Genomic DNA, 12,498 nt, shown 5'->3' with positions numbered 1-12,498 from the left:
CTTCTTGAGACTTTTTTCCTTTTTTAATGTTCTTTAAAAAAAAGATTGAAAATGGCCCATTTTGTCCTGGATATATTGGAGTGTTTGTTTCATCGCATGATCCTTTGCCTGCACTTCAGGGGCCCAGCGCTCCCCGTGTATAAAACCCCAGCCGGCACGTCTTCTACTACAGAACCAGGATACCCAAACTCTTAGCTGCTGTCTGCATGTGGTGACTGCAGTGATTATGCGATCCAGGAGAGGGCGATGGCCACTAGTCAACCGCTGGGTCACGTGACGATACAACTTCTCGTATACGCATACTTGAACTTTGGGTTTGAGTCGTTAAAAGAGTTTTATTTCCTAAACTTCTACTCTATTCAAGAGTTTAAGAAAAGGGTTTTCACATGGACCCCTCTTGCTTTCCTAGTTTCACATGTAATAGATGGACCTTGGCGCTAACAACATAGTCTGCCTGCCATTCATGGAACAAATTGTTCCAGATACTCCTTGGGGGCTGATTCTTCTTACATCAGACCCACTAACGTTTTTCAGAGTGATGATGCTTGTAAGTAGAAGGGCCTTCTGTTCTCTGGATTTACTAGGCACAGCTGAATGACTTGTTGAATTAAGGGGAGTCAGGTGGCTGAGCGGTGAGGGAATCGGGCTAGTAATCCGAAGGTTGCCAGTTCGATTCCCGGTCATGCCTACTGACGCTGTGTCCTTGGGCACTTCACCTTACTTGCCTCGGGGGAATGTCCCTGTACTAACTGTAAGTCGCTCTGGATAAGAGCGTCTGCTAAATGACAATGTAAAATGTAAGGTTAAAATGGTTCATTTAGGCCTGTGCCATTAACTGTCTTGACCCACACAAGGCCCCCCTGTTGTCGGCTTATACTGTGCCCTGAATAATTATCCTCAGGTCAGCTTAACAGTGTATACAGAATGCACATTCTTCTGTCTGTTTCCCATGCCTTTCCACACTCCCTTATTTTGCCTTGAGAAAGCGCTGACCTTAGCTGCCAGGGTGTTGTGTGTGAGCGTCTGTGTCCCATGCTCTTGGCGACATGCCGAGCGACTCCCAGTTCACCAACACTGCAACCTTTCAGTCGGGAGACTAAAAGGAAGCTTATCCACAGACCCATGCGTGGGACATCTCTCAGAGCGTCAGCGGGAATTAAGATCAAAAACATCAATCAAATTCCAAAGATAAGCTGTGCCAACCTTTTTGGCTGATGCATTAGTGCATCTGAATATATAAAGTCAAATATTCCTTATAGGCAGGTTTTAGATTAACACTTAAAATCATTATTTATGTCAAAAACAACCACAATGCTTTGCAACGTACCTGTCACTGTGCCAGAAGGTTTAGTACTTGTATTTTTGTAAGATGTGGTCATTGTGTAGTCATACCGGAAGTTTCTGCTGTGGCACCTATCGACTGTACCAACCTTAATATTAATGTGTTCATGGTGTAAGCCTGTTGTGCACCGTTATAGCCTCTACAGTATTTCAATATCACCTTTTTAGTTTGTTGACAGACACAATATACACAGTAGACACCAAATACCTAAATAGAGTATAAACAGTATTATCTCTACTGTAAATGGTGAAGCATATTAAGTAATTACAAGGAAAGTTTGATGTTAGTGGGACACTGGAAAGACACACTTGGTGTGTGCTATAAAATTCCTTGGGAGCTGCCATATTCTGAAAGAAGCAAAGAGCATCTATAAAAAAGAAGATTTTTTTTTAAAATGAATCTCAAATGGCAGGTATAAATGAATACTGAGGACTACATTTGAACTGGTGTTCTGTAAAACATTTATTTAATCAGAATCAGAATGGGATTTATTCGCCATGAAAGTTTGCACAGACAAGGAATTTGCTTTGGCAGGAAGGTGCATACAATAAACATATAGGGACCTAAAATTTAAATATGTGGACTATCTATACTAAGGGTACATAAACAGATCAACTGGGACATCTCAGCATGTGTGACTGTTGTGGATCACCATGTTGGACGCCATCCTATTGTATGCTCGTTTTTTTCCCTTCAATACAAAATGTATTGATAGAACTCTTATTCTGCCTTCTAGAAAATCCATCCATGGTTTATAGAAACCATTGACAGTTAAGGGGCCACTTAATAACTTCACTGTTGCCATGAGATGGCGCCAACCACTAAACTCTGGAGTCCAGTGTGGTGGGGTCAGTCACCATAGTGGCGGATGATGATGGCAGACTCTTGAAGGCACCAGGTGCCAATACGACCTGCATGTGTTGTCATTCGGCGGACTCTTAATTTACATTCTCCGGATTTCTCGGGTCATTATGCAAAGCAGTGCAGCGCGCTTCTCAAGAGCCCTCTGTTCTGTGCAGGGGTCAGTAAAGAGCACGAGGCCACGGAGGCACCGCTGGTTGCTAGGGACATCATCGTGAGCAACAAGTCATTCCATTCCTGGGATTGGAAGGGAAAGAGAGGAGGCGGAGAGAAAGGGGAGGAGAGGGTAACTAAAATTGGCTCATTATGTTACAGGACTGAAGCAGACACATTGTGTGGTGGTCTTGGGTCTATGGAATCAGACAGGAACTAGTTGGACATGGAAAATATGCAATGGAACCTGTGCCAAAATGCAAAAAAGACCCTGCCCACTTTTCCCTTTTATCTCAAGACATAGCCTACCCATTTGTTCTTGGTTCAGAGCATAAAATGGTTGAATGTGCTGTAGGTGTTTGAGCAAGTTTAATTGCAGGAGGCATTAGCACTAATCGCTCTTGACACGTTTTGTTTTTGGGATGTGCCTTGTCCATCTAATCAAAAATATTCGAAACAATCCTAAATCATTTGTAGACCTAATTCGGTTTTGAGAAGACATCATAAACACAGACTACTTTGCTCAGCCACCCGTATGGGACTACTCTGAATAGCGTGGGGTCCTCTCTAAACCCCAAGCTCAACCATTTAGTGCTAGGCTTTGTCCTCTGTGTGCTTTGTTTTGCCCATAGTCCAGATTGTCGCCTGTTTGTGAATGAACGTAACCGCCTAAGAGGTTCCTTAGGCCTAATTGTGCAGCAGCGCAATATAAATTCGGGCTAGGAAGACGACCAGGGCTGCAGTTCAAGTGACTGGAGGGCAGCGACAGATATTTAATTGGCACTGCGGCGCTCTGATCTCTGCCGGATTAACCTAGAGGCCTTAAAATGTGGGTTAGGCCTATTATTCTATTACAAAGCCGGGGTACACGCTGTGATTTTTAATATATCATGTTCACAGTACCATGCAAGCCACAAGCAATGTATGCGCAATGATGAATGTGCAATAATAAAATAAAAAAATTAAACTCCAAAAAAGGTGTTTAACGTTAACGTTAGTTAAATCCTAATGTATAATCATTCAAGGGAAATTGAAATTTGAGGGGGATGTAGAGCGCGCACATAAAAGCTGGCTGACTGGCGGATTTCCCCTGCCTAAAGACACACCCTCCTCGCCATACACACATGACACACTAGATATCACACACACACACACATTCAACTCCGGTTGAAATAGCCGACTCTTTTTATTGTGTCGCTCCCAGAGCGGATAATCACAGATTCTCCGGCGTGTTTCCTATCAGATGACTTTGAGAGAAGTGACCATATGCTGGGTTGCACGCGGATGGGCACTTTAAGGACATAAACGTTGGATGAAACATAGTTGTGACTGACTTGAGCCTGTTACTTTTTCGCTCATTGAGCAATAGAGGAGGATAGTGTTTTACTACCAGAGAGCGCGTGTGTTTGGTGTCTGTTGGATTTCCTTGAAGGAGCAGAGTGCGAGTAGCACGTTGCGCAGAGCCAGTAAGAGAGAGAGAGAGAGAGAGTGAGTGAGTAATAGGGATGAGAGCTCAGTGAGCCAGCAGACGGACATTCAAAGCTTCTTAACGGCAGGTGGAAGGAAGATCGAGCTGGTGTGTGGCTGTGGGTGTGTGGCTGTGGGAGTGTTCCCCCCCCCCCCCCCCCCCCCCCCCGTGGATACCCACCCTGGACACCGCACCAAGTGGGAGAAGCGCCAGTACCAGAAGCTTGTAGTGGCTGGCGGGCAGGTGTCAGCCTACTCACGGCGGGTAACAGTCCATACAGTCCGTGTAGGATATGCTTTCTACGTCCAACACGATGAACTGGCGTTCTGATAGCTGAGGCCAAGAAGGGATATCTGGGACATCGCGTCGTTATAAGTCCTCGAACCCGTGACGTTGATATGGGTAGAGAAAGAGCGCACGGGCGAAACCCGGTTGGTCGTAAGAGTGGAGGAGCAGGGAGCAGCGCGAGGACTGAGATGAATCGGGACCGGGGCCAGCCGTGGACTGTGATTCTTCTCGTCATCCTTGCACTGCAACCACAGGTAAGCCGCCACTAATTAAGATCTATTTTCGGAGGGCTCGTTAACCCTTCTTTGACTGTTATTGGCGGTGTATTCATCCCCCTCACAGCCTAATGAAAACAGTAACGTTGTGAACGTTGCTCCTTAATTTTTGTCCTTAATTTGCCAATACGTCCCCACGTAGGCTACTGCGCCTGTGTAATAATATGGCACTTCAGCTGGCCTACCTGATGTTGGGCTTGTGTGCACGAGGCTATGCACTTGTTGCTCAATGGGCGTATATCCTTTCTCTGTAAAATCGATGCCCGACACCCCGCGAAAACGTGATTTTTACGGTATTGTTCTCCGCGAAGTCTCAGCTTTTTCCACCTAATTTTTGTGTAACTGCACTATTGTGTCATTGTGATAAAACAGCATATTCCGTGTTGGTCTATTTTGGCAGAAAAATTTAAAACGCAGTCGTCATAATTGAATGCTAATGAGCTATAACAATAGGCTACATCAGTTTAGAATACTGATTTATTACATCAAATGTTGTTTATTGAGTGTTTAACGCCAGATGCCACCTTGTTACAGCCTTTGTTGAATACTTGTTCTCAGTAAATAGTCACACATTGGCCTGTACCATAATGATGATTTGCTTATAATACGAGTTTTCAAGAAGCCCATTATGAACGATGACTTCTAACACACTTCAACACATTCAAGTTAAGTTCCACAACCATGTATTGACTATACACACGGCTTGTAGAGGCTGGCGGGCAGAGGAGTCAAGGTGCCCCCTGCTCCAGTCCAAACTGCCTGTCTGCAGGTACACTGGCCTGGTTAGGTCACCCAGATGGGCTGACAGAGCTCCCACAGCTGGGGCAACATCAGACCAGGAGGAGAGCATGGTCTGTATGTGTGTGTGTGTGTCCTGCTTTTCCACAGGGGTCTATGTTTGGAGTGTATTCTGTATGGGTTAGGGGTGTGTGTTGGGACAGGGGGCATAATAGAGAAACACTGAGGGCGTGTGAACATACAGTCAGCTCCACATCTCCTCTCTCTCTCTCTCTCTCTCTCTCTCTCTCTCTCTCTCTCTCTCTCTCTCTCTCTCTCTCTCTCTCTCTCTCTCTCTCTCTCTCTCTGTCTCTGTCTCTGTCTCTGTCTCTGTCTCTCTCTCTGTCTCTGCCTCTCTCTCTGTCTCTGCCTCTGTCTCTGCCTCTGCCTCTCTCTCTCTCTCTCTCTCTCTCTCTCTCTCTCTCTCTGTGTCTCTGTCTCTCTCTCTCTCCCTTTCTCCCTGTCTCTCTCTTGCTTGACAGACCACTAGAAGCCTACCTTCCCCTGCACTGCAGTATGTAAAAAAAGTCTAGCTACTGTACCATGGCCCATTTATAATGTAGGAAATCAGTGGAGCATTGATGCAGTTTTATTTTCTTCTAGCAGGTAATATACATTGATGAACATGTCTTTTTTAAGTCATTTACTAAGCAGGCTTCATGTGAATAGCCTTTAGTCAGCGTGAGTAGCCCAAGGAGGCTCCAGTGTTGAGGTTGTGGTCAGGTTGTGGTCAGGGTGTGGTCAAGCCCGGTGTTTGGGTTCTAATGAGGATCTAATAACCGTGGCTCTCCTGCAGGTCCTGTCCCTGGAGCGCTGCTGAAACACAGGTATTCCTGGAATGGTGGAGAGAGGGGGGGAAAGAGGAGAGGAAGAAAGGAGGATGGAGGGTGATGAGTGGCGCTGTATCTCCACAGGCCTTTTGATGTTGGGGAGTAAGACCGTCCAGGAGAGGGGCGGCGGAGGGACCCAGGGCCAGCACCAACAAAGGGCCTGGCTGAAAGGCCGATCTCTCACGCAGGTTGAGGTCACATGGTTTACATCAGGTTGTAACTTGGGCCATGGTCAGGTTGTAGCTTGGGTCTTAGTCCTTGCAGAGTGAGCAACGTTATTAAAGTCATTTATTATAGCTTGACTTTGATCCTATAGGAATGGGGTAGCTTATTTATAGATGAGGACGGGGCTCTTTGAGAGCAGAAACAATTGGTGTGCCCACAGTGGTGGAATATTGTGCTCATGAACACACACACATGGACACACACACCTTCCGTGATATTGTTTGATTCTCTCTTTGGGGCTTGTTAGCTTGTTAGCTTTAACAACCCCGTGTCCGTAGCACTCTGGAAGTGTGAAAGATGACAAAGAGAACTGCTACCATTTTTTGAAGAGGAGCGGCTGCAGAGAGGGTGACAGAGGGCAAAAGTGAACAACCGTTCCCAGATCGACACAGACGTGAAGGGGAGGAGAGAAAGAGCCTGTGTTTGCACACCTCCCTGGGGAGAGAGGGAGGGAAAAGAGGGAGCGGATACAGAGAACAGAAGAAAGGAGCTGGATGGAGAGGTGAAAGGAGGATGTGACATAGGGGAGTGGATGGCAGAGGAGACAAAGAGAGGGAGGAGGATAAATAAGAACGAGTGAGAGAGAGAGGGGGATGATCTAGAAAGATAACGTGAGATGAACAGGAGTATCGAGAAACTGATCTCTGAGAAGTGCGTGTATTTGAGCGTTTAACGTACGTGTGTGTGGTTGGGGGGTCAGTCCATATGAATTAGATAGTGGTGAGAATCAATGTCAACTCAATGTCAAGGGTGGGGGCCTGATAGTCCTAGATTCTTAGAGATAACCCTTCCCAGAGCTGCCATGAAAGGAGAGACTCACCACCTCAGGAGGAAAACTCTCAAAGTATGACATGAACAACCGTTGGGTTCAGTTCATATTCCTAGAAACTTTGACTGTAACGTGAAACAAACAAAGTCTCAATGTCTTTATGAGGTACGTCATGTCTTTATAATTTCTCTACTGATGTCTGACACTGTGAGGTGTCTCTTTCTACTGTGTCTTTCCACCTTGTCTTCCTCCAGCTTGTGTGTGTGGTACATCTCTCTACAGTGTGGTTCCTAAGTCTACATTTAGTAATTTAGCAGATGCTCTTATTCAGAGTGACTTGCAGTAAGTACAGGGACATTCCCCCCGAGGAAAGTAGGGTGAAGTGCCTTGCCCAAGGACACAACGTCATTTGACATCGCCAGGAATCGAACCGGCAACCTTCTGATTAATAGCCCGACTCCCTAACCACTCGGCCATCTGACCCCTCTGTCCGTCTGTCCCCCTTGTCTCCCCCCAGGCTGTGCAGGCGGTGGGCATGTTCGAGCTACAGATCCATCACTTTCAGAACCCCCAAGGCCTGCTGATGAACGGGCAGTGCTGCGACCTCCAAGCCAGCGGTGGGCAGCGCTGCTCTCTGAGGGACCAGTGTGACACCTTCTTCCACGCCTGTTTGAAGGAGTATCAGGCTCGCGTGGCCCCCACTGGATCCTGCACCTTTGGCTCGGGCAGCACCGGGATCCTGGGCAGCAACACGCAGCTGATCCGCCACAGAGGACACGACGGGGGAGGAGGGGGAGGGGGGGATGTCGGACACATCGTCATCCCCTTTAAATACGCGTGGCCGGTAAGTACCTGAGTCCTGTCCCACCTCCTGTTGTAGTCCAGTTTGTGGTTTGGGATGTTATGCCGCAACACAGTTTTGTACTTGAGCCTTGTAAAAGCCCTCCTCCCCTCCTCTTTATCGATCAGTCTCTGTATCTTACATGGAGTCTGCCCGCCTGGTTGTCTGGCCGGCCAGCCAGCCAACTGACTGCTACGACTCGTGTCTTCATTAAAGAGCAGACCTATTAATTGCCCATTAGGACATCGGTGGCCAAGACAGCTCCAGATAGACGAGTCGATATCCCCCTGCTCTTCGCCTTTGCTAAGAGAGCAGGAAGAGGAGAGGAAGAAATAACAAATATCCGTGTGGAGGAATATGGCTTGTCTAGAGGCCTTGATGGGGGGCTGGGGGTGGAGGATGGGGGGGCGGGGGGGACGGGGGGACGGGGGGGATGGGGGGGGCGCGGGATGGGGGGACGGGGGACAAGCCCTCTGGACATGCAGAGGAGAGGCTGCAGGCTCTGGAGGAGGGAGCTCACAGCTGCACACATGCTGCTTCATGTGTCTCTGTTCTGGAGCTCTGAGATGTTCACAAGGGAGCTCAGGTAGGGTGTGTATGTGTGCATGACGGGTGTGCATGTGCTTGCGTGTGTGTGTAGGGAGGGGGGGCAGCGGGGCGTTGGTTGCAGGTCAGACATCTGCACAGGGCAGCGAGGGGGTTGTGGGGAAGGGGGGGGGGATTGAAAGCTTTTAGCAGAGAGGACCACTAATTTTCTCAACGATCTCACATCCACTAAACCCATTAGAGATGTTTCTCTGGCTTTTTGCTTCTATTAATGTCTGTCTGTGAAGAAGTAGGGCCCGATAAAATGACTTGGCAAGACCAGGAGCACTGGTCCACTCTGCTTTCCGGAAATCTGAGCATTTGTTTGCTTCTTTGTTTACTGTCTCAGTGACTATTGGTAATCTCTTGATTTTGTTATTGTCTGGCATACTTTGTGACCTCTCTGAGGTTGAATGGTTCTTCATAATGAAAGCATTATAAAAATGGCCAAGAGAAAGCTAGTGCATGTATGGTTTTAATTATGTCCGTGCTGTGTAGCATTTTAATATTGTGCAAAGCCCTGGTGGAGATTTAGAGGAGGACTGGGACTAAGTCTGGTCAAGCTCACCAGCTGGCCCAGCACTGTACACAGGTCTGGGGGTCCTTGCTTCAGGGACCTGGCACACACACACACACATGCAGCCACACACACACACACACAAACACACACACACACAAACACACACACACGCACACACACTCTCATACATGCATTCAAACAGTCCAGCACCAGAAAATTGCAGTGTGATATGGTGACCTCATTTTGATCATTATTGGCCCATCTACCTGTGACGGTGTGTGTCCTAAAGACAGTTATCTGCTTCCTTGTGTGTGTGTTTGTGTGTGTGTGTGTGTGTGTGTATGTGTGTGTGTGTGTCTTCATACACATTGTCACTTCTTTCCTCCACGACGGGGAGGTGTGTGAGTGGCAGGTATGAGTGTGAGAAAGTTTCCAGTCAGAAAGCCTATATGGATCAGTTTCAGGGCCGGGCCAGAGAGTGGGCTGGGCTGGGCTGGGGGTGTGTGAGGGGGGAGCACCACAACACATAGAGCCAGCATGAATGCATTTCTATGGTGGAAACCACAGCTGAAAGACTCACATTATCTGTCCATCTCTGGGAGGGAGGGGGGAGGTGGGGCGGGGCGGGGGTGGGGGTGGGGTAAGGGGGAGGGCTGGGGCAGTATTCTGATCCCTCTGCCCCAGGTGAGGGGATGAACAGGTGAGCACAGTCATTATGAGGAAAGGTGAGCTCCCTCCATCCACAGCCCGCACTCCTCCATTCTCATGCTCTCTTTCTCTCCCTCTAATCTCTTCAGGGGGAAATGAGAATGTTTGCATGTGTGGATGTCTGTCTGTGTGTGTGTGTGTGTGTGTGTGGATGTCTGTGTCTGTGTGTGTGTGTGTGTGTATGTCTGTGTGTGTGTGGATGTCTGTCTGTGTGTGTGTGTGTGTGTGTGGATGTCTGTCTGTGTGTGTGTGTGTGTGTGTGTATGTGTGTGGATGTCTGTGTGTGTGTGGATGTCTGTCTGTGTGTGTGTGTGTGTGGATGTGTGTGGATGTCTGTGTGTGTGTGGATGTCTGTCTGTGTGGATGTGTGTGTATGTCGGTGTGTGTGTGGATGTCTGTCTGTCTGTGTGTGTGTGTATGTGTCTTTGTCAAAGCAGGAGCATGTGTTAGTAAGTAGTGTGCATTCGATTTCCTCATTGTCTGACTCCAGCCCCGTGGTTGGGCTCGGGGATTTGGCTGTAGTTTGACCTCAGTCCCCAGCACAGACCGTGCACGGTCTGGGAATAGATAGAACAGATCAAAGCGCCTGTATCTATGAGGTAATCTCCTTACATAAAAAGCAATAGTCTGTTTCTGTATGTGTATTTGTGGGAAGCTATGTGGCTGGAGAACGGCATGCCTGCCTGCCTGCCTGCCTTTGTTCTGAAGAGAGTTTATCTTGTGGAGTTTATGAATGAGTCAGTGAAGAGATGAATGAATCCAGAATGTGTGAGGGTGCTGGAAGAGGCCAGCTGGCGATCACAGAGGCTCAGAGATGCAGTTGAAAGACTTGGGTTCCTCTGCACCGTGGGTTCTATACGTGGTTCTGGTTCACAATTAACCCTTCCCGCGGTTCTGTCGGCTCTTTTCTCCTGTCTGTCGCTCCAGGCTGGTTTCAAATAGAGAGGGTTCAGGCATTGTCATTTGTCAGCGTAAGTCCTGTGACAAATGACTTTTAGAGTTGCGCTGTATAAACACTGTTGAGTTGAACTGAATGGATTAGGGTCCAGGTCTCTTGATCTCCCGTCAGCCTTCCATCCCCCTGAGCCTGTGTCCTAAACAGGGTCAGGTTCTCTCTTACACACACACACACACACACACACACACACACACACACACACACACACACACACACACACACAGACGAACACACACGTAGTCACATACGGGTGTGTAACTGTGTGCGTTTGTGTGCGTGTAACTGTGTCTGTGCGTGCGTGTTTGTTTGTGTTTGTGTAACTGTGTCTGTGTGTGTGTGTGTGTTTGTGTGTGCGTGACTGTCTTCGTGTTCCACCATTTACTTCTTGTTCTCATTTCCTTAAAGAGATCCCTGATCCCTGTTTTGTGTTGATAGGAACAACCGGTACTGCTATGCAGCTACAGTGTACAGAGATAAGGGATAAGTCAGTTAAACGACACACACACACACGCACACACACACACTGGCCTAGACTTGTGAGAACTCTGGTACCAGTAGCTATCAGTCAGAGGCCAAAGATCTATCAGACCCAGTCTCATGATTCCAGAAGGTTCCAGGCCCTAGTTACGGACCTGCCTGGCTGGCTGATTATTATGGTCTGTGTGTCAGTGTGGGACTGTTGGCACATATCTTGGGAGAGCCTGGCTGGAAAATGAGGACTGAGATGCAAAGTGAATGTAAATGTGTGATCCAGCTGTGACGCTTGATAACCTTCGCTCTGCCGTGTGCACTTGTGTTGATCCTTGTGTTGATCCTTGTGTTGATCCCTCTGTAATTGTTCTCATATGACCAAGTCATGGCAGAGCTGTCATCTTGTATTGTACTGAGTTGTTGCTTAGCTACTTTGTTTGTTCGGCAACATTAAACTAATCGTTGCTTGTTTTGCTCGGTTACAATCTACCACACAGCTGACCCTCTTTCTCTCTTTAGCTCTCTCTCTCTCTCTCTCTCTCTCTCTCTCTCTCTCTCTCTCTCTCTCTCTCTCTCTCACTCTTTCTCTCTCTCTCTCTCTCTCTCTATTCCTTCCTTCCTCTCTCGCTCTCCCTCCCTCTTTCCCTTCCCCCCCGTCCCATTCTCTCACTTTCTCCCTTCCTCTCTCCCTCTCTTTTCCCCTCTCCTTCGTCCTCCCCTCTCTCTGTGTCTCTCTCTCTCTCTTTCTCGTTCACACACATACAATGCTAGGTTACCTGTGCATTCCAACCAGGTGGGAGTCCCAGTCCTGGGGAGATATAGGAGGAGAGAGGCAGACAGAGAGTCCCAGTCCTGGGGAGGTATAGGAGGAGAGAGGCAGACAGAGAGCCCAGTTAGAGCCTTCTTTCTTTTCCGCTTCTCTCTTTCACTCTCTTTCTCTCCTAGCCTTTGTGTTTCCGTCTCTTTTGTAACCACGGTGACTCTTACTCGTACTCAAATACCTGTGTGCTGATACTGGGGTATTCACACACACACACCCACACACACACAGTAGCGACCCTTTCAGTGCCCTTCCCCTTGGACACACTGTACGTGAATTAGTACGCAGTCTCAGACACACTTTTATCATGACACACAAAGAAATTGAATTCCATTATGGTTTCCAGCTTGTGTTTTTGAGAGATAAGTTAATAACCCTGAGGGCAAAAGTCCCGGGGACGCAGAGTTTTAATGATTTCATTTGTGTGCAAATTGGATTGAAAAGACTGTTTCTATTATAGGCAGGGACTGAAGGAGGAGCCAGCTTTACACGATCACCTTGAAGATACTGTAGAGACTATATGTGTGTGTGTGTGAGTGTTTCTGTGTGTTTGTGTGCGTGTGACAAACAGTTAGGGTGCACATCCTTGTAAGTGGTTGTGCAGGTG

At 47.8% G+C, this 12,498-nt stretch overlaps 2 protein-coding genes across 2 annotated transcripts in view; both read left to right on the top strand.

Annotated features, from left to right (window-relative positions):
• The first annotated feature begins 4,212 nt into the window (after positions 1-4,212).
• LOC136952081 (protein jagged-1-like) lies at positions 4,213-7,844 on the top strand. Its single transcript, XM_067246758.1, has 2 exons — positions 4,213-4,366; positions 7,506-7,844. Exons 1-2 carry the CDS (start codon positions 4,223-4,225, stop codon positions 7,842-7,844), a joined length of 483 nt encoding a protein of 160 aa, XP_067102859.1. The 5' UTR covers positions 4,213-4,222.
• A 1,805-nt stretch (positions 7,845-9,649) lies between these two features.
• Positions 9,650-12,498, top strand: part of LOC136952080 (protein jagged-1-like) — a 17,370-nt gene continuing 14,521 nt past the window's right edge. The window contains exon 1 of the mRNA XM_067246757.1: positions 9,650-9,659. Coding sequence (XP_067102858.1) covers positions 9,650-9,659 — 10 coding nt within the window. The remainder of the gene's footprint in view (positions 9,660-12,498) is intronic.

Source organism: Osmerus mordax, chromosome 11, assembly GCF_038355195.1.
Source record: "Osmerus mordax isolate fOsmMor3 chromosome 11, fOsmMor3.pri, whole genome shotgun sequence".
NCBI lineage: Eukaryota > Metazoa > Chordata > Actinopteri > Osmeriformes > Osmeridae > Osmerus > Osmerus mordax.
This window is presented reverse-complemented; position numbering and strand designations above follow the sequence as displayed.

Coding starts and splice junctions, on each gene's coding strand:
- LOC136952081 (XM_067246758.1), top strand. CDS start 4,223: ATGGGTAGAGAAAGAGCGCACGGGCGAAACCCGGTTGGTCGTAAGAGT. Junction 4,367..7,505: donor TCCTTGCACTGCAACCACAG/GTAAGCCGCCAC, acceptor GTCTCCCCCCAG/GCTGTGCAGGCGGTGGGCAT.